The 27,649-nt window shown below is 38.1% G+C and overlaps 1 protein-coding gene across 1 annotated transcript in view; it reads left to right on the top strand.

The window, feature by feature from the left end:
- Positions 1-27,649, top strand: part of LOC127867808 (low-density lipoprotein receptor-related protein 1-like) — a 37,208-nt gene that overhangs the window by 538 nt on the left and 9,021 nt on the right. Inside the window, exons 2-19 of the mRNA XM_052409273.1 lie at positions 1,013-1,143; positions 7,852-7,962; positions 8,985-9,057; positions 12,643-12,799; positions 13,544-13,681; positions 14,034-14,160; positions 14,665-14,827; positions 16,189-16,290; positions 18,933-19,132; positions 20,451-20,523; positions 21,010-21,160; positions 22,282-22,425; positions 23,748-23,862; positions 24,244-24,418; positions 24,741-24,857; positions 25,226-25,374; positions 26,012-26,102; positions 26,520-26,706. Coding sequence (XP_052265233.1) covers positions 1,013-1,143; positions 7,852-7,962; positions 8,985-9,057; positions 12,643-12,799; positions 13,544-13,681; positions 14,034-14,160; positions 14,665-14,827; positions 16,189-16,290; positions 18,933-19,132; positions 20,451-20,523; positions 21,010-21,160; positions 22,282-22,425; positions 23,748-23,862; positions 24,244-24,418; positions 24,741-24,857; positions 25,226-25,374; positions 26,012-26,102; positions 26,520-26,706 — 2,404 coding nt within the window. The remainder of the gene's footprint in view (positions 1-1,012; positions 1,144-7,851; positions 7,963-8,984; positions 9,058-12,642; positions 12,800-13,543; positions 13,682-14,033; positions 14,161-14,664; positions 14,828-16,188; positions 16,291-18,932; positions 19,133-20,450; positions 20,524-21,009; positions 21,161-22,281; positions 22,426-23,747; positions 23,863-24,243; positions 24,419-24,740; positions 24,858-25,225; positions 25,375-26,011; positions 26,103-26,519; positions 26,707-27,649) is intronic.

Raw genomic sequence — 27,649 nt, 5'->3', positions numbered from 1 at the left:
TTAAAGAAAGTACCTTCTTAGCAAAAATCCAGTTTAGGTGGAAAGTGTTGCCCCTGATTAGCCTGTGCGGACTGCACAGGCTAATCTGGGACGACACTTTACGAACATTCATTAAACATTCATTCTTTATATCCCCTTTTCACAGAGCACGGCCCGTTTGTTTTACAAACACTGTTTACAGTACATGTATAAAGATTCTACTCCATGTCAGACTGTTTGTATTAAACAATATGTTAAACCCGTCATCTGTTGATTGTGTTGAAAAATGTTGATATGTGTTGATGTTGGAATCTATGACATTTTTTAATTGTTATTTTTCGAATCTGTGAAATAATTCCTCTATGTTTAACCTTAGATCTTTTTTGCCACCCACTCTGTGCAAAAAGTACATGAAACAATCTAAATGACCCAAATCCTATACAATCAAAGTTTGTTTGTATAGGTCCCTGATATAGTATAACCGGCGCAAGATAGTAGAAAGGGGTCATGCAGTTAAAGCAAACCCATCATGCTATTATCCACTATACTTTCTAGTTTGATTGAGAAAATCGGGCCAAATGCATGCGCGTTAAGTGTGGTCCCAGATTAGACTGTGCAGTCCGCACCGGCACCGACGACAATTTCTGTTTTTATGGAATGTTTTGTTTTAATGAGGTCTTTTCTCAAGGTAAATCCTGTGTAGGCGGAAAGGGTCGTCCGCACAGGCTTATCTGGGAAGACACTTAACCCATATATGCCTAGCGTCTAGAAAAATGTCTTGGCAAACAGCGTAGACCCATATGAGACGCCGCATGATGCGGCGTCTCATCAGGGTCTGCACTGTTTGCTTAAAGGAATGTCTGTAATAAATATTCTAAATATAGAAATAAATATATTAGACATCCCTAATTTTGGAAATAAAGTGATTAATTTAGAAGGATGGGAGAGTCCACTAGGCATAAATGGGTTGACGCACATACATTTAGCCCGTTTGTCAGAGCTCTACTCAATTATTTTTCTTTGTTTCAAACAGACAGCTCTGACAAGTTAAAAGTCTGGTTTGAGGAGCATGGACTCGTGTGGTTAGAAAACAAAGATGGGTCTATGTACTTCCAGCATCTGGAACTACCGCAGGGAAAGATCACAGCCGCATCGCCCCTCACGGTATGCATGTGAGCCTCGTTCTGGGTAAACGGGGCTTAATGCATGTGCGTAATGTTTCGTCACAGATTAGCATATAAGGGACGACTATTTCCTCATTGATTGGATTTTTGTTTAGAAAAGACTACCCTCAGACGAAAAATACAATAAAGGCGGAAACTGTTATCATTGGTTCGCCTGTGCGTACCGCACATGCTAATATGGGACGACACTTTACAACCATGCATTAAGCCCATTTTTCCCAGAACGCAACTCATATATGATTATTTAGAGGGGCGCAAGTGACACACATATGTTGGTTTTCTTTGTTAAGCAGTACATGGTTTGTTAGATTTCCGACATTGAACATGGAGTTTAAATATTGGCATGACGGTTCAAATGTTGACTTGTCGGTTTAAATGTTGAATTGTCAGTTCCAATGTTGAATTTTAGTTTATACTATGACATTGGGGTTCAAATATTTCCATTTTAGTTTCAATGTTAACATGATGGTTTCCAAGTTTGATTTGTTGTTTCATTGTTGACTTGTTGGTTTTAATTTTGTTATGTCAGTTTCAATTTTGACATGTCCGTTTGACTGTTTGGTTGTCAGATTCAATATTGGCATTTCCGTTTGAATGTGTGGTTGTCAGATTCAATATTGGCATGTCCGTTTGAATGTTTGGTTGTCAGATTTAATATTGGCATGTCCGTTTGAATGTTTGGTTGTCAGATTTAATATTGGCATTTCCGTTTGAATTATTGGTTGTCAGATTCAATATTGGAATGTCCGTTTGAATCTTTGGTTGTCAGATTCAATATGGGCATGTCCATTTGAATGTTAGGTTGTCAGATTCAATATTGGCATTTCCGTTTGACTGTCTGGTTGTCAAATTCAATATTGGCATTTCCGTTTGAATGTTTGGTTATCAGATTCAATATATGCATGCCCGTTTGAATGTTTGGTTGTCAGATTCAATATTGGCATTTCCGTTTGAATGTTTTGTTGACAGATTCAATATTGGCATTTCCGTTTGAATGTTTGGTTGTCAGATTCAATATTGACATTTCCGTTTGAATGTTTTGTTGACAGATTCAATATTGGCATTTCCGTTTGAATGTGTGGTTGTCAGATTCAAGATTGGCATTTCCGTTTGAATGTTTGGTTGTTATATTCAATATTGGCATGTCCGTTTTAATGTTTGGAGGTCAGATTCAATATTGGCATTTCCGTTTAAATGTTAGGTTGTCAGATTCAATATTGACATTTCCGTTTGAATGTTTTGTTGTCAGATTCAATATTGGCATGTCCGTTTGAATGTTATGCTGTCAGTTACAATATTGGCATTTTCGTTTGAATGTTAGGCTGTCAAATTCAATATCGACATGTCCGTTTGAATGTTTGGTTGTCAGTTTCAATATTGACATGTCCGTTTGAATGTTTGGTCGTCAGATTAAACGTTGGCATTTCCGTTTGAAAGTTAAGTTGTCCGTTTCAATATTGGCATGTCCGTGTTAATGTTTGGTTGTCAGTTTCAATATTGACATGTCCGTTTTAATGTTTGGTTGTCAGTTTCAATATTGGCATGTCGGTTTCAACGTTGGTATTTTGGTTATGTTCGGTTAAATTTTGGTTTGTCAGGTTCAATATTTGCCATTCAGCTTCGATGTTGGTATATTTGTTTTAAGTGTTGGCGTGCCGGGTCCAATCTCTTTCTCTCTCTCAGTTTGGGCTAGCGTTTTACTGTCTACTGTCTGAGTGATTTTGCTTTAAAATGGTCTGGTATACATACGTAGAAAATACTTAATCTGGAAACGATCTCAATTTTTTAATGGAATGAAATACCAGCTTCTACCCGTTTATTGAAAATTGTCCATCTTGGTGAGCTATTTGATTAATTTTGAAAATTGAACTTGGTGGCCGAAATCCTTTCGTGATACAATGGGCGTAGCTTGACCATGTTTTGTGTTTGGAATGTATGCAGAGTCGCTTAAAATCTGCAACGTGGTTTATATCACGATGCAAAACCTAATTAGCCGGATGAGACCCGTAACTATGCCGACAGTATTACTGGTGCGTCATTAAGATCACGTTATATAAATTATGTAAGGAAATACCAGAATTAACGTAATTTTATAATCGGGAAACTAATTTAATACCAACATTTAATGGCGTCATGTGAAAATGAAGCTGATGTGCCTATTCATATAATAAAATATTAATAAATATAAGTGATTAAGCATGGCTTTCTCATAACGTAAGCACATAGGGCCTTGCTCTGAAAAATGGGTTTTAATGCATGTCCGTTAAGTGTCGTCCAAGATTGGCAAGTGCAGTCCGCACAGGCTAATCAGGCACGACACTTTTTGCTTTTTTCAGTCAATGAAAGTCTTTTCTTAGCGAAATCTGTTTAGGCTGAAAGTGCTTACATGCGTAACTTGTGATGTTATTGTGTGATTAAGTGATTAATTGACAAGAGCGAGCATATGTACAAGTTACGAAATGTTCAGTAGTTTTGTAGATGTGACATTTAAAGATTATGGTTCATGAAAAAATTCATATCATTGCAGCGCTTATCAAATCAATTAACTCGTATAAATATGCGGGTAAATGTAATTAAATTGATAGAATATTTTTTGTTTCACTTTAGTTATCGAACTGCATCTGTACAATTGGGCCTCTTTGGAGAAAACTGAGCGTAATCAATGTTCATTAAGTGTCGTCGCTGATTAGCCTGTGTCCACTGCACATTCGGTACGTCACTCTCCGCCTAAACTGAAGTTTCGTTTAAAATAGACTTTGTTAACGAAAAAAATCCTAATAAGCTGAATGTGTCGTCGCGGAAAAGTCTGTGCGGACTGACATGCTTATCTGAGACGACACTTAACGAACATGCATTACTCCCAGTTCCCCAAAACAAGGGCTCAATTAATCGGTTTCTTGGAAACCCCTTTCTGCGTGTTCGTTCAAATATACACCAATACAAGAAATGTCTACGAAATCCGGTTCCTTACGAAGAAAAGTCGACAAACGACAATGAACGCGACTTCGTAATGCCACACGACACACGACATTTGAAGTGTTTAATGTCGCATTGGTGCGCTAAAGACACACGATATTAGATCACGCAAATATCGAACAATTGTTGTATTAAATATATCGTGAATGAAACGCGACATTCAGCACTATGCGCAACAAATATTAAAGTTATCGAATTATTTTCTCAGTTCTCTGAAAGAACGTATCTCTATGCAAGTTTCTTGTTATTTCTGCTTTATCCGACGAAATCTTAAATTTGTTGAATTTAAATTTATTCATTTTTGATATGTATTCACGCAGAAAATGTTTTATAACCGCCCTCGTACGACAATTCATGAATTCAAAATGTACAGATGCAAAATCTATTCGCGCTTAAAGAGATAACTTTCATGTGACATCAGTTTATCGATGGTACGTTGACATCTCCACATCAAACACCTGAGTGTTTATGACACATGCAACGAATGCCACGAATGTAACATCTTCAATTGCAACGGAAACAAAGAAGACGGTTTGGTGAACTTAAACACAACCACCGCAAAAACAACACACTCGTAAACTTATGGTTTCAACTTCATAAGAATGTGTTTATAAATGTCAAAGAAATATGCAAAGTAAACACATATTGAAAACTATAATTACTTTGTGGATTGTTAATAGTTTGACCCAAAACACGCCTTAAAATGCCAATAATGCTTACAGTTGAACGCATTTGATTGGAACTCAGCGGCACACTTATTATCCAACGACAACAAATGCATAGTTATGCTTTCAAAGAAATAATACATTCACAAAACTAATACAACAAGAATATCAGTGAAACTGATGGATGCTCCCCGGTTATGCGCTTTGTCAATATATGTGTTAATAACAACCTAAAATAATCTATTATTAGCCTCGGTGACCTTGACCTTGACCCCAGTGACCTCAAACCTCATCAAAAGGTAGAGGTCCATGCAAGGTACCTACATGCCAAATATGAAAGAGATCGGTAAAGTATTGAAGGTGCTATGAGAAACTGTAACAAAAGTGTGACGGAAAAATCTATTATAAGCCTCGGTGACCTTGACCCCAGTGACCTCAAACCTCATCAAAAAGTAGAGGTCCATGCAAGGTACGTACATGCCAAATATGAAAGAGATCCGTAAAGTATTGAAGGTGCTATGAGAAACTGTAACAAAAGAGTGGCGGAAAAATCTATTATTAGCCTCGGTGACCTTGACCTTGACCCCAGTGACCTCAAACATCATCAAAAGGTAGAGGTTTATGCAAGTTACCTACAAGCCAAATATGTAAGAGATCGGTAAAGTATTGAAGGCTCTATGAGAACCTGTAACAAAATTGTGACGGAAAAAATTATTATTAGTCTCGGTGACCTTGACCTTGACCCCAGTGACCTTAAACCTCATCAAAAGGTAGAAGTCCATGCAAGGTACCTACATGCCAAATATGAAAGAGATCGGTAAAGTATTGAAGGTGCTATGAGAAACTGTAACAAAAGTGTGACGGAAAAATCTATTATTAGCCTCGGTGACCTTGAACCAAGTGACCTCAAACCTCATCAAAAGGTAGAGGTCCATGCAAGGTACGTACATGCCAAATATGAAAGAGATCGGTAAAGTATTGAAGGTGCTATGAGAAACTGTAACAAAAGTGTGACGGAAAAATCTGTTATTAGCATCGGTGAACTTGACCCCGGTGACCTCAAACCTCATCAAAAGGTAGAGGTCCATGCAAGGTACGTACATGCCAAATATGAAAGAGATCCGTAAATTATTGAAAGTGCTATGAGAAACTGTAACAAAAGTGTGACGGAAAAATATATTATTAGCCTCGGTGACCTTGACCTTGATCCCAGTGACCTCAAACCTCATCAAAAGGTTGAGGTCCATGCAAGGTACGTACATGCCAAATATGAAAGAGATCGGTAAAGTATTGAAGTTGCTATGAGAAACTGTAACAAAACTGTGACGGAAAAATCTATTATTAGCATCGGTGAGCTTGACCCCAGTGACCTCAAACATCATCAAAAGGTAGAGGTCCATGCAAGGTACGCACATGCCAAATATGAAAGAGATCCGTAAATTATTGAAAGTGCTATGAGAAACTGTAACAAAAGTGTGACGGAAAAATATATTATAAGCCTCAGTGACCTTGACCTTGACCCCAGTGACCTCAAACCTCATCAAAAGGTAGAGGTCCATGCAAGGTACGTACATGCCAAATATGAAAGAGATCGGTAAAGTATTGAAGGCGCTATGAGAAACTGTCAAAAAAGTGTGACGGAAAAATCTATTATTAGCCTCGGTGACCTTGACCTTGACCCCAGTGACCTCAAACCTCATCAAAAGGTAGAGGTCCATGCAAGGTACGTACATGCCAAATATGAAAGAGATCGGTAAAGTATTGAAGGTGCTATGAGAAACTGTCAAAAAGGTAAAGTATTGAAGGTGCTATGAGAAACTGTCAAAGAAATGTGACGGAAAAATCTATTATTAGCCTCGGTGACCTTGACCCCAGTGACCTCAAACCTCATCAAAAGGTAGAGGTCCATGCAAGGTATGTACATACTAAATATGAAAGAGATCGGTAAAGTATTGATGGTGCTATGAGAAACTGTCAAAAAAGTGTGACGGAAAAATCTAGTATTAGCCTCGGTGACCTTGACCTTGACCGCAGTGACCTCAAACCTCATCAAAAGGTAGAGGTCCATGCAAGGTACCTACATGCCAAACATGAAAAGATCGGTAAAGAATTGAACGTGTTATGATAAACTGTAAAAAAAGTGTGACGGAATGAATGAAGGAACTACAAACTGGCAACTATATGCTCCACCGAAAATATTTCGGGGAGCATAAAAACATTATGATAGCTTATATCCCCCGACACCGGAAGGATGTGTTATAATAGCATCATGCCATTTATCATAAAAACACAGTGCCATTTTAAGACATATTTGTGAAATTAATCAAAACCCCGATACCGGAAGTTCCTGATACAGTTCTTAACACAAACAGCACTCTGGCACCGGAAGCCCATAACATATGCAATCGGTCTCTGATCAGACTTGACGACGATAGGCGAAGGTAACATAAAATCATGGAAACAAAGGCTGAACATATATGACGAAATGGCGAGTATCGATGTTCATACTAAAACATAACAGGGAGGTGGGCGGGTTTTTTTTAAATAAAATAAATTTCTAAATAATCAATGAATGCAACTTACTCAGTAATGAGACAACATGGTAAAGAACGCACGTGGAATTGGCGCCCATTATTTACTATGGTTCAGCGCTCTTACGGGAGAATTTTTTTTCATAAAAGTTAACTCTTGTAAGACTGGTAATTCGTTATTTATATCAATATATTTAAATAGCTTTCGTCGGATAAAATGGTTTATTCTGAAGCGAATAAACATTAGTTAGTATTGTCATCATAATGAATTTTATCTGTTTTGTATGTTAACGCATCTCTTTTCAGTTGTGGCTTTTATTTGACTCAAGGTGAAATTTTATGCAAAACACAGAACTACCGGAAATATTACCCTAGACTATTTAGATTTCCATAATGAAGTTACAATCTGCTAGATTTCCACAATTTAGTTACCAACTGCATTTAGATTATTTAAACAGACAAATGAAATACTAAGATGTTGATTGTATGATTCCCTAAAAAATCTCACTTCTTCAGTACGCTCCGATAGCGATGGGAGAGAGGTTTACCCACACATTCAGTCACGTGGACGCTGACGTCACAGGGAAGGTGATGGTCGTGGTGGACACACAAACTAGGTCGATCTTGGTCAGTGCCGCCATCTTGTAATGCGATTTCAAACGTACGAGCCTCGCTCTAGATAAACCGTGCTTTATACATGTGCGTTAAGTGTCGTCCAAGCTTAGTCTCTGCAGCACGTGCAGATAAATCTGGGATAACACTCTTCGCTTTAATATTTATTTTCGTTTGAAGGATGTCTCTTCTTTGCGAAAATCTAGTTTAGACATACAGTGTCGTCCTGATAAGCCCTAATAAGCATGTTTAAACTGCATAGGCTAATCTTGGATGACACTTTACATGCACATGCATTAAGCCCCGTTTTCCCAGATCGCGGCTCGTTTATTTTCAAGCATTTTTGTTTTTGTTGTAAATCTTTGGTTCTGATCAGCAGTATTAATACAAAAACAACTGCGGTAAACATCGAGAGTGAAAAGAGAAACGTAGAGCTGCAAATCGTATTTTGCAGTATACGGTTGTGTCAGTTTATTATTCGAGCATGACTGTAACATCTTGAGTTTTATATTTAACGTAATATGTTACAGAACCGTTACTTTTATCAGTCTATGATTACATTTCGAGCACTAGCTAACACATGCAAGTTAAAGGGACCTGTTGACAGTTTGGCAAAATGATTGTTTTTAATAAAAATATATGCATCATATGCAAACCAGTAGAATAACTCTTCAGACAAATACAACTGTTTAAAATTTAGGTTCGTTTATTGATTATCACAATCGCAAACAAATAATAAAGCGTTTGTATCACTATTCATATAACATTAAGCAAACACGTTCATTACGGCTTTTAATTAAGAATATAACTTTTATAACGCCTGCGTGGTTGGTGAAGTGGTAGCGTTGGTAGCTTTAGCCTCAGAGTCCCGGGTTCCAGTCCAAGGGCAGGCGCACGAAACAAAGTTTTCCTCTGTATTGTAATTACCTAAAATTATTAAAAAATCTGCAAGAAAATTGAATTATTTACCAGTCTCTAACAAATAACTGCTTGTTAAAACTTCATAGATGTTTCATGGGACCACATATTTTGTACAGGCATACGCCTTTCAAGACAACGGGCAATTCACCCAGTGGCCGCTTTACGAGGGTATATCAGCGAAAGTCAACGGTCAGTTGAAACAGCCACAAGGATAGTTGTGATATGAATAAACACAACATACTTTTGTGTACAAGTGAATGATGAGGAGTTCATTGATTGTTTAAATATTGATTTAACTGTATTGACAAACAAATATGATCTTTTTCGACATGAACATATCCTTCCTACCGCTACATTCAATTATGTTACTAATTTTCCTACTATATTAAAATATATTGTCGTAAATTCTACTACACTGTATATTCAAAATATCTGAACGTCACCACTTTTCTACAATTTGCAAAAAAAAACATCCTTAACGTGACAATCTCTATTTTATTTCAAGTAAGTTGACGTCAACTATTTTTCTACTGAAATATATATACTTTGACGACATTCCCCTATACTTCCACCGTATTGATATGCAATGACGATACATGACCCTTCTTCTTTAGTTTCCAAACACGTTGACGGGACACGTTCTTCCACTTTATTCAACCTACGTTTAAGGCCCAGGTTCGGTTACGATATATTCAAAATAAATAAGCGAAAATCATTCTTCCACTTTATCTCAAATATATTTTAGTTATCCGTTCTAATATTTATTTTAAAAACGTTGACACGAAATTTTTTTGTCCCCCCCCCGCCCCCAACATGGACGTGATCCATTCTTCCACTGTATTTCACAATTCATTAAACTATGTTTGTGTTGATCCTTTTCCACTTAATTACAAATACGTTAAAGTTGCTTTCACTAATACCATGTGTTGAGGACGCCGTTTCTTCTATAACATTCCAAATATAGTGACGTCGCCCTTTCTTCTACTACATTCCAAAAACATGGATTGAACATTTTTTTCTATTATGTTCTATATACGTTGACGACCCCCCTTTTTTTCAATATTTTTAATACAGTTATGTCATCTTTGTTGAATTTTATTACGCAAATGTTGACGTCACCCGTCTTCGACTTTATTTCAATTACGTTGTCGTTACGCCTACTATATTTTTCATTTTTCTACTATACTACAACTATTTTTAGGTCGCCCTTTCAACTTTTATATTCCAAATATGTTGCAATCACTGTTTTTGTATATTCCAAATGAGGGACGTCTCCATGTATTCCTTTATATTCCAAATACCTCGCCATTTCTTCTTCAATATTCCTAATTCTTTTACGCTGCCAATTCTTCGGCAATATGCCAAATTTATTGACGTCATCCCGTCTTCTGATATCATTCAAATACTTGGACGTCACCCTTTCTTATACAATATTTTAATTATGTAGATTTTCATTTTGCAAATGTGGCCAGTTATCTCATATGCATCAGCTATATGGGGCATACGGACATATGCATGTATAAATGCTGTTGAAAATAGGGCCCTACGCTTCTTTATGGGTGTTGGTAAATATACTCCATCAGCTGCATTAGCCGGTGATATGGGATGGCAACCACCTCTAGTTAAACAGTACAAACATGTTTGTAATTTGTGGCATAGATTTGGTAGTATGAATATGAACCGGGTCAATAGGAAGGTTTTTCAGTGGACTGTTAATACTGCTGGAGTTAAGTGTAAGAACTGGGTGTTCAGTGTGAAAATGATGTTTAAAGATTTGAATCTTGAAGAATTCTGTATTTATCCAGCTACTGTGTCTAAACAAACTTTTAGTGACAAGGTTGATAGTGCTATGTTCTGTAAGTTTAAAAGTGATTGGAAAGATACTGTATTACAACCAAATGCAATAAGAGGGAATGGCAGAAACAAGCTAAGAACCTATTGTCAATTCAAGAATGAATATTGTACAGAAGAGTATTGTAAGATGATATTACCATATAGACATCGTTCTGCTTTTGCTAAATTTAGATGTGGGGTAGCCCCAATTATGTTGGAAATTGGGCGTTATGCTAATGTGCCTGTTGAAAATAGATTCTGCCCTAATTGTACAACTTGTGTTGAATCAGAAACTCATGTTATGCTATACTGTCCACTTTATTCTGATATCAGGACCTCTCTTTTTGAAAAATGTCATACCATTACTGATTTTAACTCTATGTCAGATATAGAAAAGATGGTAGTTTTATTCTCCAACAAATTATTGATAAGAGATACTGCCAAAGCCTGCTACAATATTTTAATGACCAGAAATGCTTATTTGTATAGATAGGTTACACATTCTATATGGCATTTTAGTTTTTAGATTTGATCAATTATTTGTAGATAACATAAACAAACTACATTTTTGTACAATAAGGGAATAGGACCTTTGATTGTTGCTTTAAATTATTCCAACATGACACTCTGGAAGTAAATATCTTAACTAATACTTTTAAATTCTACACACAGGTTTCATGAGATTATTTTTATATTGAAACTATCAAAGGTCTCAATATTCCACTTATGCAATATTGTTTTATTGTTTTATAATCCATGTTTTATAATTTTAACATATTTGGTTAACTTTTAACTGATGCATAGTAATTGTGTTCTTGACTACTGTTATGTCTCTTATAAATCCATTATATGATTGGCACTGTAATTGATATGAATACTTTTATTGTTGTATATACTTGTACAGTGATGAGACAGAAATAAAGATAGAAATATACGTTGATGTGCTCAACCTTTCTTCTACTTTATTCCAAACAAATTGACGTCGCTCTTGTTATATATGCCTTATGCGTTTGGCAATATTCCAAAAATGTAGACATCGTCCTTTAATTGTATAATACTATTTAAAAAATGTTGGCGTCATCATTTATTACACAAATAGTCCAAATGCTTTGGCGGCGCCATTTCTTATACTCGTTCTCAAATATTTTGACTTCGCCCTTTAAGTTTACATTATTCCATATACATTTGACTTCTTCCTTTCATCTGATAGATTCTAAATACGATGACGTGGCACTATCATGTACTATAGTCAAATACATTGAGCTTATCCTTCCTTGCAAATGTGTTTGCGTCGAAACTTTCAAATAAAAATATGCTAACGTCGACTTTACCTCTTATATATTCCAAAAAAGTATACCTCAGCCTTTCTTCTACTCTATTCGAAATACACTGACTTTGCCCTTTCTTCTACTATATTCCAAAGAAACGTTGACGTAACCATTTATTCACCATAATTACGATACCCTTTTTTCGAATATATCAAAATATGCTGACGTCGCATTTCTTTGCTTCTTTTTTATTCCAAAACACTTTCAAGTCACAAACTATCAAAATGTCTCTGTTTCCACTACTACCGGTAAATTCTAGTAACATTGACGTCAAAACATCAGTCAGGTTTGCCGAATTCCTCTTGGCGTATATTTTCCACATTAGAAAACTCTTACAACCTATGTAAAAAGCAAAACCCATATGGGCATAATTGTAACTTTCCTTTTTGTAAGTTTTCCTTCATGAAGTTATCCAATTGATATTTTGTACATCATTTCCAGTAAACGAAGTGATTTAAACTTAGAGAAAACCAAAACCCATATAACTTAAGTGTAATGCTAATAAACTGTAATAAATACATTATTTTTAGGCATTTATGTTTTTTTGGTTTGTCGAAAAAATGCAATCGAGCTAAAATAAATAGTTTTGAATTTTATAAGAAAATACCTGTAGGTATCGCTGTCGACTGGATGACGCACGTGGTCTACTGGACTGACGCAGCCTATGACGTCATACTGGGGGTCGCCATGGAGAAACCCAACATGGCGGAGGTGATCGTTAGCAAGGGCCTGGATGAACCGCACTCTATAGTTGTCTATCCACAGAAAGGGTACATGTATATATATTCCTCTTTTAATTTATGAATTCAAGTTCCCTGGAGGTCATATTCCAGTAAATTGTGTGTCCCTCTGTGTTTCGGAGTGATGCATACTTTTTAAGATCTTATTTTCTCGTTAGACTAAAAAGCAATTTTTCAAACGTCTGAATGCCTTATTTTGTTATTTTTTACGGTTATCCAATTAACGTCTGCAACAATAGGAGAACGCTTGTGACGTGTTTACTGCGGTAAGGGTCTTTTGTCGAAATGTCACTGCCGAAGCATGCTTGCCTTTCAGTATCTGCATACCTATGTATGCATGAAGATGCATGTTTTTAAGAAAGAACATGTAATGCCATGTTATTGCTTTTTGCGATTGTGAGAGATAAAAGGCTCATATGTAAAGTGATACAAGGCTTGCGCAGTCTTAAATAAAAGGCAAGAAAAAAAGCATGGCAGTTAACTGTTTCATAATGAGTCCCTGAGGTGTTCCGTTATTACCATCATGATGTGGCTCATTCTTCCTAAGAAACCAATCACAATTAGTCAAAAAGTATTTGAAGTGTTCTCTTCATTACAAAATGCAGATTTTTTTATCATAATGGTGCGGTGTTGAAGTGGCTGATGAATGGTTGACACCGAATATTTGAACATTTTCTCGATTTCTCAACTTCTTAAGCCGATCGACATCTTAATGTTCAATAAGTTCATTTCAGAAACAATGCACGTTTTTGTGATTTCTTATTATTTTTCAAGGTACATGTACTGGACGGATAACGCTGTCACGAATCCACGCGTGATGACTTCAAACCTGGGCGGGCGTCACGTGAACGTGCTCTTTAGGCTACACAACACCAGGGCCACCTCGCTAACAATGGATTATGGAGAGGAAAGGTGATTGTTGGTGTTTGCCAGATGTGCCATTAAAAAAATATAGTAAAAGGGTTCTCGTAACAAACTTTGGCCGACATGTGACGTCATTATGAATATTGACGTCACATAAATCAAACACATGTGTGTCTCGTGACTACTTTCGTGGTATACATGGATTTACTTTTGATATACTATTATTCAATAAAATAAAATCTGCAGTGCAAAATGTACACACTTGATAACTTTTTAAACATTGGTGACGATGTTTTTTCAGTTGTTCAATGGCGGTAATTCAAAAGCCATTCATCCATGCATTGTGCGCACATTCCTTTTATTTACGTGAACCACTCAGTTTGTAACATTGGTATTGCAGACTTTACTGGTCGTTCGAAGCGTTTGACGGAACATCACGCGGCATCACGTCTGTACACATTTTTCTCAAAAACAGTAATATCACCATGATGACGTCTCAGCCGATACAAGGATTGGCCTATTTCAATGTAAGAACTAAGGTTTCGATCTTTCATTGATATTTTTGGCAAGTTTCTTTGTTATAATGGATAATTTTGGCTATCATGACTCTGCATCTTCTGTATTAAGTCTATGCACGTCTTTTTTTTTGTTGTGTTTTGTAAGTACGTCAACATTGTTGTCTCGATCTACATGGTATCATAGTTGGGACGGAAAAGCCTCAATCAGTATCTGGCTTTTGACATGATCAGAATAGAATCAATAGTTTTAATCCACACGATGACACAATGGAAATTAATAATTCTGTAAAAGCTCAAAATGTACAGTATATTACATGTAATACTTGTATACGAACTGACTCTAGTATGCGTATGTTCACGCATCCCTGATATTATGATACAAATATAAATTATGGGATTATCAGTTGCATCAAGTTTGTTCTAACCCGTTAGCGACGCAAACCCCGATTTTTTAAGAGATACTTCTATTACATTCAAATATCTAAATTTATCAGTACACGTCGTTTGTTCCAGCATCAGATAGCTACAATTGAGAGCGGTCAGCTACGTCTCTATCACGTGATCACTGGCCGGAACAAAGCTGAACTCACGCTACATGCTTTCGCCTCTGTCAACGTCACCGGTGATCCCCGTGACGTCATATACCTTTCCCCCGAAAGACAACCCTTCAGGCACAGTGAGTACCAACATTACCTCCCCTGTCCCATTTCCTGTTATATCTTAATCAGGGTAGAATGTCAAACTGATAACCGAGGTTACAAGATTTAATTAAAGTACTGGCAGGACTGGTTAGACGATGCTTTTGAAGAGGATGGATATAAAAGCATCAATTTAAGCTTATCTACATCACCACAATTGTGTATGTGGGTACAAAAATTGTGGGTACGAACATTTTGGGTACGAACAAAGTATGCCAAAAAACAATTTTGTTACGAAAAAAAAATTGGGTACGAAAAAAAAATTGGCCACGAAAAAAATATTGGGTACGAAAATAAAATTGGGTACGAAAAAAAAGAAACAAAATACGAAAAAAAAATGGGTACTAACCATTTGGTACGAAAAAAAATTAGGGGTACGGGAAAGTAGTACCCGTGGAACTTTACCCATTCAGCGAAACTGAGAGGCGGGTTACATTCTCGATCAAATCTAAAAATAAATACATTTGGGGTTTTCCCAGCGTCACAGCGTTTGAAGTGCCAACTGGCAGTTTCGTGTCTGGTTCCTGTCCCGAACCTCTCGATAAATTTGAAAGAGGACGGGAACCAAGCTGCCTTTACCGTTACCAATTGATAATCTGCGATGTTTGACTATTGAGAAAATTTAGCTAACTTAATCGGACTGGCTCGGTCTTTTACAAAAGTCGCCATTGTGAAGAATTTTTTCATGGTATGATAACTTAGACGAGCTGCTTCGCTGAAGCAGCATCGTCAAAAATGTGATCAGCATAATGGATACTTTTTAAATAATTTTCGCAAATCGTAATTGGTTATATTATTTATGCTTAACCTTTAAAATAAGACATACATTATAAGTAACCACTCACTTAATATAATTAGATTTGTTTTCACGAAGGTGATAATATTTTGACGTCACCATTATTTATAGCAAGCCACAGTCCCTCAGCGTCCATGCTTTGATTTTCGTTTTATTTTTAAATTTTCCTCCTAGTAGTGAAGTAATTACCCATTATATATCATTAATACGTTAATGTTTATAGAGTGTTTTTTTTATTTATTAAATCGTAGATGAGCCTCGCTCTGGGAAAAACGATTTAAATGCACGTGCGTAAAGTATCGTCCCTGACTGGAAGGGCTAAACAGGAACGCCACTTTTCGCTTGTATTGCATTTTTTTGTTTGCTTAAAGGAAGTCGTCTTTTCTTAGCAAAAATCCTGTTTATGTGGAAAGTGTGGAACCTGATTAACCTGCGCGGACTTCAGTTGCGAAAATGGGATGCCATTTAGATGATTTACACAAATGTATTAAACCCTGTTTACACAGAACGAGGCTCACGATGTATTCTCTCTTCTGTCGACAGACACGTGTGAGCTGTCCAAGTGCCCCGGCCTGTGTACCAAAAGCAACTACACCGAGTTCTGTCACTGTATGCATCAGGATGGGGAACGCAGCCTCATGTGTGGTAAGTTAAGACAGCCTCGTGTGTGGTAAGTGAAACACAGCGTCGCGTGTTTGAAGTGGAACACAGCGTCGCGTGTGGTACGTGGAACACAGCGTCTCGTGTGGTAAGTCGAACGCAGCGTCGCTTGTGGTAAGTTAAACACAGCGTCGCGTGTGGTAAGTAGAACACAGCGTCGCATGTGGTAAGATAAACACAGCGTCGCGTGTGGTAAGTGGAAAACAGCGTCGCGTGTGGTAAGTGGAACACAGCGTCGCGTGTGGTAAGTGAAACACATCGTCGCGTGTGGTTAGTGGAACAAAGCGTCGCATGTGGTAAGTGGAACACAGCGTCGCTGCGGTAAGTTGAACACAGCGTCATATGTGGTAAGTGAACGCAGCGTCACGTGTGGTAAGTGAACACAGCGTCATGTTTGGTAAGTGAACACAGCGTCGTGTGTGACGAAGTGAAACACAGCGTCACATGTGGTAAGTGGAACACAGCGTTGCGCGTGGTAAGTGAAACACAGCGTCATGTGTGGTAAGTGAAACTGCGTCATGTCTTCTAAGTGTGCAGAACGTCATGTCTGGTAAGTGTACATAGCGTCATGTCTGGTAAATGAGCACAGCGTAATGTGTGGTAAGTGAATACAGCGTCATGTGTGGTAAGTGCAACCCAGCTTCATGGTGGTAAGTGAAGACAGCGTCATGTGTGGAAAGTATAACACGGTCATGTGTGGTAAGTGAACAAAGCGTCATTTATGGTAAGTGAAACACTCCGTCATGTATTGTAAGTTAAACACCGCGTAATGTGTGGTAAGTTAACACAGCATCATGTGTGGTAAGTAAACACAGCGTCATTTGTGGTTAGTGTACACATCGTCATGTTAGGTAAGTGAACACAGCATCATGTGTAGTAAGTGAAGAATCGTCATACGTGGTAAGTGAACACAGCTTCATGTGTGGTAAGTGAAGACAGCATCATGGGTTGTAAGTGAACACTGCGTCATGTGTGGTAGGTAAACACAGAGTCATGTGTGGTAAGTGAATACAGCGTCATGTGTGGTAAGTGAACACAGCGCCATATGTGGTAAGTGAAGACTTCGTCATTGCGGTAAGTAAAACACAACGTCATGTGTGGTAAGTGAAGACAGCGTTATGTCTGGTATATGAACACAGAGTCATGTGTGATACGTGAAGACAGCTACATGAGTGGAATGTGAAGACAACGTCATGTGTGGTAAGTGAAGACAGCGTCATGTGTGGTAAGTTAAGACATCATCATGTGTGTTAAGTGTACACAGCGTCATGCGTGGTGTGTGAATACAGCGTCATGTGTGGTAAGTGAAACACTCCGTCATGTGTGGTAAGTTTAACACAGTGTCATTATGGTATGTGAACACAGCGTTATGTGTGGTAAGTAAACACAGCGTCATGTGTGGTAAATTAACACAGCGTCATGTTCGGTAAGTAAACACAGCGTCATTTGTGGTTTGTGAACACAGCGTCGTGTGTGGTAATTGTACACAGCGTCATGTGTGATAAGTCAACACAGTGTCATTTGTGGTAAGTGAACACAGTGTCATGTGTGGTAAGTGAGCACAGCGTCATGTGTGGTAAGTGAACAAAGCGCCATGTGTGGTAAGTGAACACATCGTCTGTGTGATAAGTAAATACAGCGTCATGTGTGGAAAGTAAACACAGCGTCATGTGTGTATAGTGAACACCGCGTCATGTGTGGTAAGTGAACACAGCGTCATGTGTGGATAGTGAACACAGCGTCATGTGTGGAAAGTGAAACACCGCGTCATGTGTGGATAGTGAATACAGCGTCATGTGTGGATAGTGAACACATCGTCATGTGTGGATAGTGAACACAGCGTCATGTGTTGATAGTGAACACAGCGTCATGTGTGGATAGTGAACACAGCGTCATGTGTGGTAAGTGAACACAGCGTTATGTGTGGTAAGCAAACAGAGTTTGTGAAACATTCAGTTATCCAAAATATCTAATAAATGGCCAACTTCTGACGATAAACGGCAAGAAAGTTTGCAAAGTAACGAATTAGAATTCACCCTTCAAGTACTTCATATTGCATAACTAACGATACAGGTATACAGAAAGTCTTCATATCTCCGAAAATTAGGAAGAACTTGACCGTTCTTGTATACAGACGATGACTACTATATCGATGAACGTATTGTATCACTTTCTTTTGGAAAGGGATAATGGGTAAACAACTTTCAGATTATAACACGCCTGTAATGTAAACATATACCTGTAACTATACATACAATATATACATATACTAAAATAAAAAGGTTTTGAAAGTGCAATTCTCGTTGCATGAACATCAACTTAACTTATTCGTTGATGTGTTTGAAACATTAATGTTGTTAGCAAAGTGATGAACAATAACTCAATCCCCGCGTTCTGCGAAAACTGCGTTTAATGCAACGAAGAAACTTTCCGCTCTTATGGATGTTTTTGTTTAAAGAAGTCTCTTCTAAACGAAAATCCAGTCTTTGTGGTAAGTGTCGTATCTGGCTAGCCTGTGAGAACTGCACAGACTAATCTGAGACGAAGCTTTACGCACATGCATTACACCACGTTTTCCCAATGCGAGCTTATTAATACATATATGCAACAAGAGATTTTTTCTGCAGATCCCTATTCATTCACGGGTATCGTTTTCGCCAAGGGGGACGGTCTGTACACGACCAAGATCAACTTCATCGAGTATGAACCCCGGAAGTTCCGGAAGCAGATTGAGCCCAGGCAGTTGCTCAACACTCAGTATCCGATCAAAGCCCTTGCCTCGGATTTTTACAAGCTCCGCATCTTCTTCTATGAGTATCATACGAACGTAAGTTTAAATTGTGACGGTGGCACTTAAAGGGCATAACACCAGCTCAAACTGTATTATAGCTTCACAAATCAGATAATATGTATATGTGAACGTGTTTATTTAATGGTCGCATTGCTTAACATATAGGTCCCGTTTTTATAAAAGTTCCGTAAAATAATTATTTTAATCATAGCAATTGTTACAGAGACCCTTTTCGCGTCCGTTTTTTAATAAGAACAAGAAGCACGTTTTTATGCGCAAAAATGAATCCAACTGACGGTCTCTATCGAACATGATACTAATGGCATTGTATTTAGTCTCAGGGTAACTGAGGAAATATGTACGATTATAGATGCAATGTGCCTTGTTTAAATACGTACATTTATTTAATTGGAATACCGTCGATATGCCCTTTTCTGGTCTATGTATTTATTCTTGGTGAAATAGACATGAAAGACAACAACGTCATATTTTACATGCTCATAAATATGAGCTGTGCTCTGTTAAAAAGGGGTTTAATGCATGTGCGTAAAGTGTCGTCCCAGATTAGCCTGTGCAGTCCGCACAGGCTAATCAGGGACGCCACTTTCCGCTTTTATGATATTTTCTGTTTAAAGAATGTCTCTTCTTAGCAAAAATCCTGTATATGCGGAAAGTGTCGTCCCTGATTAGCCTGTTGGGACGACACTTTACGCACATGCATTAAACCCCCTGTTCACAGAGCACGGCAAATATGTATACCATGATTGAATTTGTCCAGATTTAGATGAGATTCCTATGAAGATTTAGTGTGTTGTTGTTTTCACACATGAAATGCAATAACAATTTCATGGTTTAATGAATATTAACTACCGGTATACTTTAAGCCATCGATTTTTTCGATTGACGGAGACAAGACTATAAGCGGGACACAAACTGACACTTAACTTACCAAATACGCCGATACCATCCTGTAGCAAAACGATGACGGCACCTTAATGAAACCCTTGACGCGACAGTCGTCTGTGCGCAATTTTATTGCGACTTAGTAGTTGTACCGTTGTACCGTTGTTGTTGAAAACAAAATCGATTATTCGAATAGCAAGTTTGGATTCGAATATACTACCGTTTGTTGAATATTCGAATACTAATTTTCGTTCCCGTCCCTAATATATTTTAATCGTTAAAAAAAACCCGTAAAAGATCTTCAGTGCGGGGGCACTTTGTATATTCCTGTGTAGAATGTCAACATTTGCATTTTTTGTAATATATTTTACGACCTCAGAACTGGATGCATATGGTGATTCTCTTTATAGATCCATAAACAATACATGGAAAAGAAAAGTTGCTATTTCAGATATTAAAATCGGTGGACACATTTTCGGATAGTGAGCCATCCGTTATCTCCACCGCCATCGGTGAAATATCAGGTGGGTATTCGTCTCTTCATACGAAGTTTATTGGATGTACATTAGGGAATGCGACGATTCGACATTGGCTCGATTCGATTCGATGTAGAGTAAAGATATTATTGAGTTGAGTATAAATATCCCACAATAATTTTGCTTTATAACTGAATTGTACGTATAAACTTTAACGTCATTACTTGCTATATAGAAAGGAACAGATTTTCCATGAATAATAATAACAATAAAAATAATAATAATAATAGTTATAATAGTAATAATGTTGTTATTTTGATGATGACGACGATGATGACGATGATGATGATGATGATGATGATGATGATGATGATGATGATGATGATGATGATGATGATGATAATGATGATGTTGATGATGATGATGATGACACTTGACGCACATGCATTAAGCCCCGTTTTATCAGAGCTATGCTAAAATGTAATTATACATTTTTCTTTCAAATTCAAAACAAGATAAACGCAATTTTCATAGCCATAGCTGTGGACACGTCAACACACAACGTGTATTGGTCGGACAGGAAGCTGAGCCACATCATGGTTACCAGTGGCAACGGAACGTTCCCCTACATCCTACACAGCGGCCTCAATAACCCAGAGGCCCTAGCAGTGCTTCCCAGCAGACGGTAATCGCGTTTCCGGTCCCTTTTTCATAAAAAGAAAGTGATTCTTTAATAATGGTATTTGAAATTATACATTTTGCCACATTTGAGAGAATGTTGTAAATTCTAGTAAAATGGATCATTTAGAATTTCTTTATTTGACGACAGATGAATCTTGCATAAAGTCTAGCCATTGCTCAGTCAGATGAGTCGATCATATTATTTGTAAATCGGACCGCACATTGGTATTTGTTGTAGAACCTCATTTTGACGAGTTCTGACCATATTAAGTTCTACATGATCATAGCTTAATTCACAATCCTCTAAGCCGCCGCCGACACTACCATTAACTTTTGAATACACATTAACTGCAACAATATGTTTCCTATCGATCGACTTCACATTCTTTCTTCTCACACTCGATATTCTGTACTATAATCAACTTTAATCACTATTTGTTTCATTCATGATACAAATAAACACCCGATTTTCAATGTTTATATGGAAATACATTTTTATCGAGTGGTACAGAAATCCGTTTTCACATACTCATTGATTATTAATTTTTAACGTACGCCCAGTCCTTAGTGCAGCGTAGTATTGGACGCTACAGAAATATAATTGCGAATAATCATAGTTTAAATACTGATTTTTTTCGTACAGATATCGGGCATTAGAATATTAAAATCAAGAGGGTTAATAATACTTCAGTCGATTACTCTGGCAAATGACAATATGTTATTTAACAAATCACGCAAATACGAAAACTACAATGTCACTAGATTCTTTTAAGTATTCCATGAAGATAGTGTCACTTCAATTAGCTATAAAACGTTTTAATTACTTGACTGCATCAATGATATCATTTACCTTTATATCGTAATCTGATGTTCTAGTGCCTTACGTCCGTTGGTGTTGGGCGCTGAAGTTTGATTAAAGCAAAAGTGTGGTGCACTTCACTTAAGAATAATTGCATTTAAAGTGCAAAAAAATGCTAGAAGCAAAAGTAAATTACAAGCCTTTTGTCATGAAAATGGGTAAGTTTTGAAATTTTACAGGAATTTTATTTATTCGCTATTTCCTCTCTGTAACATCTGTCAATATTCATCATCGGCTACAATAATACCTCTATCTACACAACGTAGCTACCTGTTCTGGAGTGAGCTGGGTTCTCGCGGCCTATTCCGGTCTAGCCTGGACGGCACCGGTCGCACGGATCTGACACCTCAGACGCTCGAGATCAGGTCTATCGCCATATACGCGATAGCTGTAGACTACGACTACGACATGTAAGTAAGACTTCCACCGCCGTATTCGCAATAGATATAGACTACGACTACGACATGTTAGTGAGACTCCCATCGCCATATACGCGATATCTATAGACTACGACTTTGGCATGTGAGTGAGGATGCATGAGCTCATCGCCATATACGCGATGTTTATAGACTGCGACTTCGCCCTGTTAGTGAGTCTTCCATCGCAATATACTCGATAGCTTTAGACAACGAATTCGTTATGTAAGTGAGGCCTCCATCGACAAATACGCGATAGCTATAGACTACGACATCGACATACATGTATACGTAAGGCTCCAATCGCCAAATACGCTATAGCTTTGGACTACGACTTCGACATATTAGCGCGGCTTCCATCGCCATATGCGCAATGGCTTTAGATTACGACTTCGTCATGTAAGTGAGGCCTCCATCACCATATACGTGATAGCTTTAGACAACGACATATAAGTAAGGATCCAATCGCCATATTCGCGATAGCTATAGACTACGACTTTGATATATTAGTGAGGCTTCCATCGCCATATACGCGCTAGTTATAGACTACGAAATCGTCATGTAAGTAAGGCCTCCATCGCCATAAACACAATAGCTATAGACAACGCCGTCAACATGTGTTAGGATTCCATAGCCATATACGCAATAGCTATATACTACGATTACGACATTTACGTGAGGATGCATGATTACATTGCCACATACGCAATACCTATAGACTATGACTTCGACATATAAGTTGGGCTTCCATCTCCATATAAGCAACCCTAACCCTAACCCCAGATCCTACACGCGATAACTATAAAGTACAACTCGTCATGTAAGTGATGCATCCATCGCGATATCCGCGATAACTATATACATCGACTACGATATGTTAGTGAGGCCTCCATCGCCATATACGCGATAGCTATTAACTACGACTGCGACAAGTAAGTAAGGATGCATGCGTCTTTTTTTATAGACCTAAGACATATAGTATGACTATTATTAACGGACGATGATGACGAACTGGAATATGTTTAGCTAGAAATAAATTTGACATCACAATACACTGTGTGCGTTACGTGTAAGAACGGTTGGATTATATTGTAATTGTTCGAATTAAAAACAATGATAACCGAACGATGGATTCATGGATTTGATTGAAAGATCTTATGTCATCTTCATAAATGCATGCATTTTTCGAGTTATCTTTTAAATATATGTATTCATATAAACGGTATACAAGTATAGCTGTCGAAACAACAACAACATGTCTCCTGGCGGGTAAAGCGTTCCACGTCAAATGTAACAGCGCATACATTCTCTTACAGCCTGTATTTGTGTGACCGGAACTCAGTGTACAGTATCACGTGGCAGGGCACGGAGCTCATCCGCCTGTTTACCGGAAATGACGTCGGTCGATTCACGGGACTCTCCATCGTTCATGTTCGTTTTCAGTTTTGTAATACGCATATAGATTTTGGTTGATATGTAGCATAATTTATCATGCCAAGCATAGAAGCCAAGAAACTTTTTCATCTGTTAAAGACAGTAACACTTAAAAGTTAAAATAATAAATTTTGACACAAGAATCACCGAATTTCAAATAATAACCAGATATTGATTAGAGTATGTTAATGCATAAATACCACTGAATACTCTTCGGTCATTGTTATGGCCCCGAATGGAGGCATCTAGTACTCGAATCGTCCGCCCTTCGGGGAGAGGATTCGGTATTTATTGTGACAGCACTTTTTTTATAATGTTATGAATGCACTGCAAAAAATGATGCTTAGATTCATGTACATATTTTATATATGTTTTCAGGATTATTTACTGGTGACCGATACGACGTACAGAAATGGAGGCGTGCATGTGTTCGACCGAGCACCACCGAAGGGAAGTAGTTTCCGTTACCTTGGTACCCGATACTCGGGGTCTAGATATGGCAACTGGAATGGCGTCACATACCACCACGTGTCTGCCCAGCCTCGTCGGTCTAGTAAGATAGGAACATTTAGTCTGTTTAAAAAAACATTGATATTAATTCGCAGATTCAAAAAAGGTCTCTTAGATAGTCTGTGTGAAAGCGGTATGACTAGTTTGAAACTTTAATTCGCGCAATGAAGACATCTTTTATTAATACATGAATAAGTCATTCGATGTCCATCTTTTCGTTTTCTTTTTAAAAAAATGTCGGCACCCAAATGGTCGCGTATGTACAGTTACGAAGAATAGATATATGAGACCCCCCTTCCCTCCTAGTACACTGCACTTCGGTTTCACGCCGCATGTAACCACTGTCAAGACTGTCCATATTGTAGGCATATGTGATGCACCCGTTGCCAGGTGCGACCAGCTGTGTCTACCTGGTGGTGCCCGGGACGCCACGTGCGTGTGCAGCATCGGCTACATCGCTTCCGGCGAGACATGTTCTATAGGTAACGTAACGTCAGCAAAATAGACGAAAGTAAAGCAACATAAGCTACTTCGAAACTTGCTTCGTAAAGTAATGACAGCATGCAAATGCGTGAATAGCGCGGTGAAACTTTGATTTATTGACTATAGTAATAAACATTACGTGAACGTATGGAAACCTTCTTAATAATTCGCATGTTGCTACTATCACAACAAAACTATGCTTGTTCCATCAAAATAATGTCGGTCTATCTTGTCAGCAATATTTATACATTATATATATTTAGTTATTGAGAGTAAAAGACAGATGACATTTTTAATGGGTAAAGATTATTCAACACCAATAACTAAATTTAATAACATTTCATGGACGATCTGACTTATCTTTTAGCCCAGCCGCACGTGCCGTTTCTTCTGCTGGTGGACCGGAAGTACCGCCAACTGCTGCAGGTGAACGCCGCTCTGATGGCGTTTGTGAGCATCCCGGTCCAGGGCCTCGACCAGCCGTACGCCATCACGTTCGACCCTGACCGCCATATGGTGAGTGCGGTCTTTGAATGGTGAACGTTGCTTAGCAAGCATGTGACACTGAACATGCAACTTGGTGAGCATGTTGCTTGGCGAGCATGTCTATTTGCACGTGGGTTTAGTGATCACTTGGTTTAAAGGACCACAAGGCTGGGCGATCACGTGGTTTTGAAGTACGCGGCTTCACGAACACGTACGGCGCCGGTTGCAAAAAAAAATCAAAGTGCAATTAGCGGTTCGAGTTGCCATTACGGCGTTTTGTCAGATGCACGTGCGAACGCGTGAATGTGAGTCCGTGTATGTATATGAGCGATTGAAGCTTTTGATCATATCTCATTTTGAATAGATGAATTGTCATCAAAATTTAACGATCCTCATAACCTGTTGGTCTAAAAATGTACGATTTCCGATCGTCATAACGATTTTCATACTTGATTTCTTCAATATAAGTACATCGATTCCAGAGCGCATTATAAGTGCAAGAGCTAGGCACAGCAATATTGTTTAGAATACAAATCTCCAAATAAGCCGCGTTCTGGGAAAACTTGGCTTAATGCATGTGCGAAAAGTTAAATCATTACGCATATGCAGTAAGCCCCGTTTTTCCAGAGTGCGGCTCAAATATAACTTTAGATCCTGTTATTTGCAGGTCTACTGGTCTGACCTGGAGCGGGCCACTGTTTCTCGAGCCTTCCTTAACGGTAGTCACCAGGAGATTGTCATATACGACCCAACTATATGTACGTACGAGACTGTAATATAAAATGTGATTTTGGGACATTGAAAGAGGTTTAATTAAAACATTAAAAGTTAGAGTTAGTAATTCAATTACAATTATATTAAACATTACTTTCAGGGTACAGTTATAGAACGTGGAGGCGCAACCTACATATTTCACTAGACTTTGTAGTAGGTGCTGATATGTATACACAAGTATATTCAAATATATTATAAATGGAATGGTTAGTTATAATTACCCTTTTTCCTTTACGAAAATTACATTTTCTTTAGTAGCTTCAACATTCAGAGGAACATAATATTTCCAATAAACTACATACAAATATCTAACATTTTAACGCCACAATGCATATTGCACTCGCGGACATACACAAACCTTATGCGTTAAGGCAATAACTGTGGCAGAATATTGTTTGCAGATGTGGTTGACATGGCCTTTGACCCCGGAACTCGCAACCTGTTTTACCTAACACGTGACCGCGAGCACGTGCACCACCTCACCATCGGTGGCCTCCGCGTGCATCACGTGGACACGTGGAAGACGCTCGCCATTCTTGACCGCAGCCTGCACGAGCCACACGGGCTAGTACTAGATGTGGACAACGGGTGAGTGGAGGGGAGGGGCTAGTGGACGGGAATGAGTGCCGTGGTGCGTGGAGGATCTATTGGGTCCACATTAGCATCGCCAGATTTCAATAAAACATCTGTTAAAATGATTCAATCGTGCAATTTACTGAAAGATTCCGTATCCAGAGAACTCCTCTGTGAGGATGTTTGTCCCGGATTAGCCTGTGTAGTCAGCACAGGCTAAACAAGGACACAACTTTACGGTTTTACGGTATTTTCCTATTAAAAGATGTCTCTCAGTAGCAAAAATCGAGTTAAGGCGCAAAGTGTCGTCCCTGATAAGGCGCAAAGTGTCGTCCCTGATTAGCCTGTGCGGACTGCAAAGTGTCGTCCCTGATTAGCCTGTGCGGACTGCAAAGTGTCGTCCCTGATTAGCCTGTGCGGACTGCAAAGTGTCGTCCCTGATTAGCCTGTGCGGACTGCACAAGCAAATCTGAGACGAACACTTAACGAACTGGCATTAAGCCTCGTTTTCACAGATAGAGTCTCATCTAATCAAATTACGTACTATGTACATTTATTACATCCTGCAATTAATTAATAGGTCCCTTACCAGATAATTCTTTTGTTAAAACGTTCCTTAAAATTATATAACACACCATCAAATACATGCATATGTCATTCAATGATTCAATAGACTAAATATGTTGCAAACAATAACACGTGGCTGCGATCGACTTTTTACAATCCGTTCACAAACAAATTTGAAAAACGCACACGGAAAACATAGTAATAATATATATATATATTGCTGGTTTATAGTTCGATTGTATTTCCTGTTTATTAAAATGTTTGTATTTTGTTATCCATGCTTCTATTCAAGTCAAGATTAAAATTATATTCTATGGTTACAATATTCAGAGACAAAGTAATGTTCGTATTTGAATTGTTGAGTTTTGTATTACTTGCGTTGATATTTTCC

Source organism: Dreissena polymorpha, chromosome 2, assembly GCF_020536995.1.
Source record: "Dreissena polymorpha isolate Duluth1 chromosome 2, UMN_Dpol_1.0, whole genome shotgun sequence".
Classification (NCBI taxonomy): domain Eukaryota; kingdom Metazoa; phylum Mollusca; class Bivalvia; order Myida; family Dreissenidae; genus Dreissena; species Dreissena polymorpha.
The sequence above is the reverse complement of the archived record's forward strand: the minus strand, read 5'-3'. Positions and strand labels throughout refer to the sequence as shown.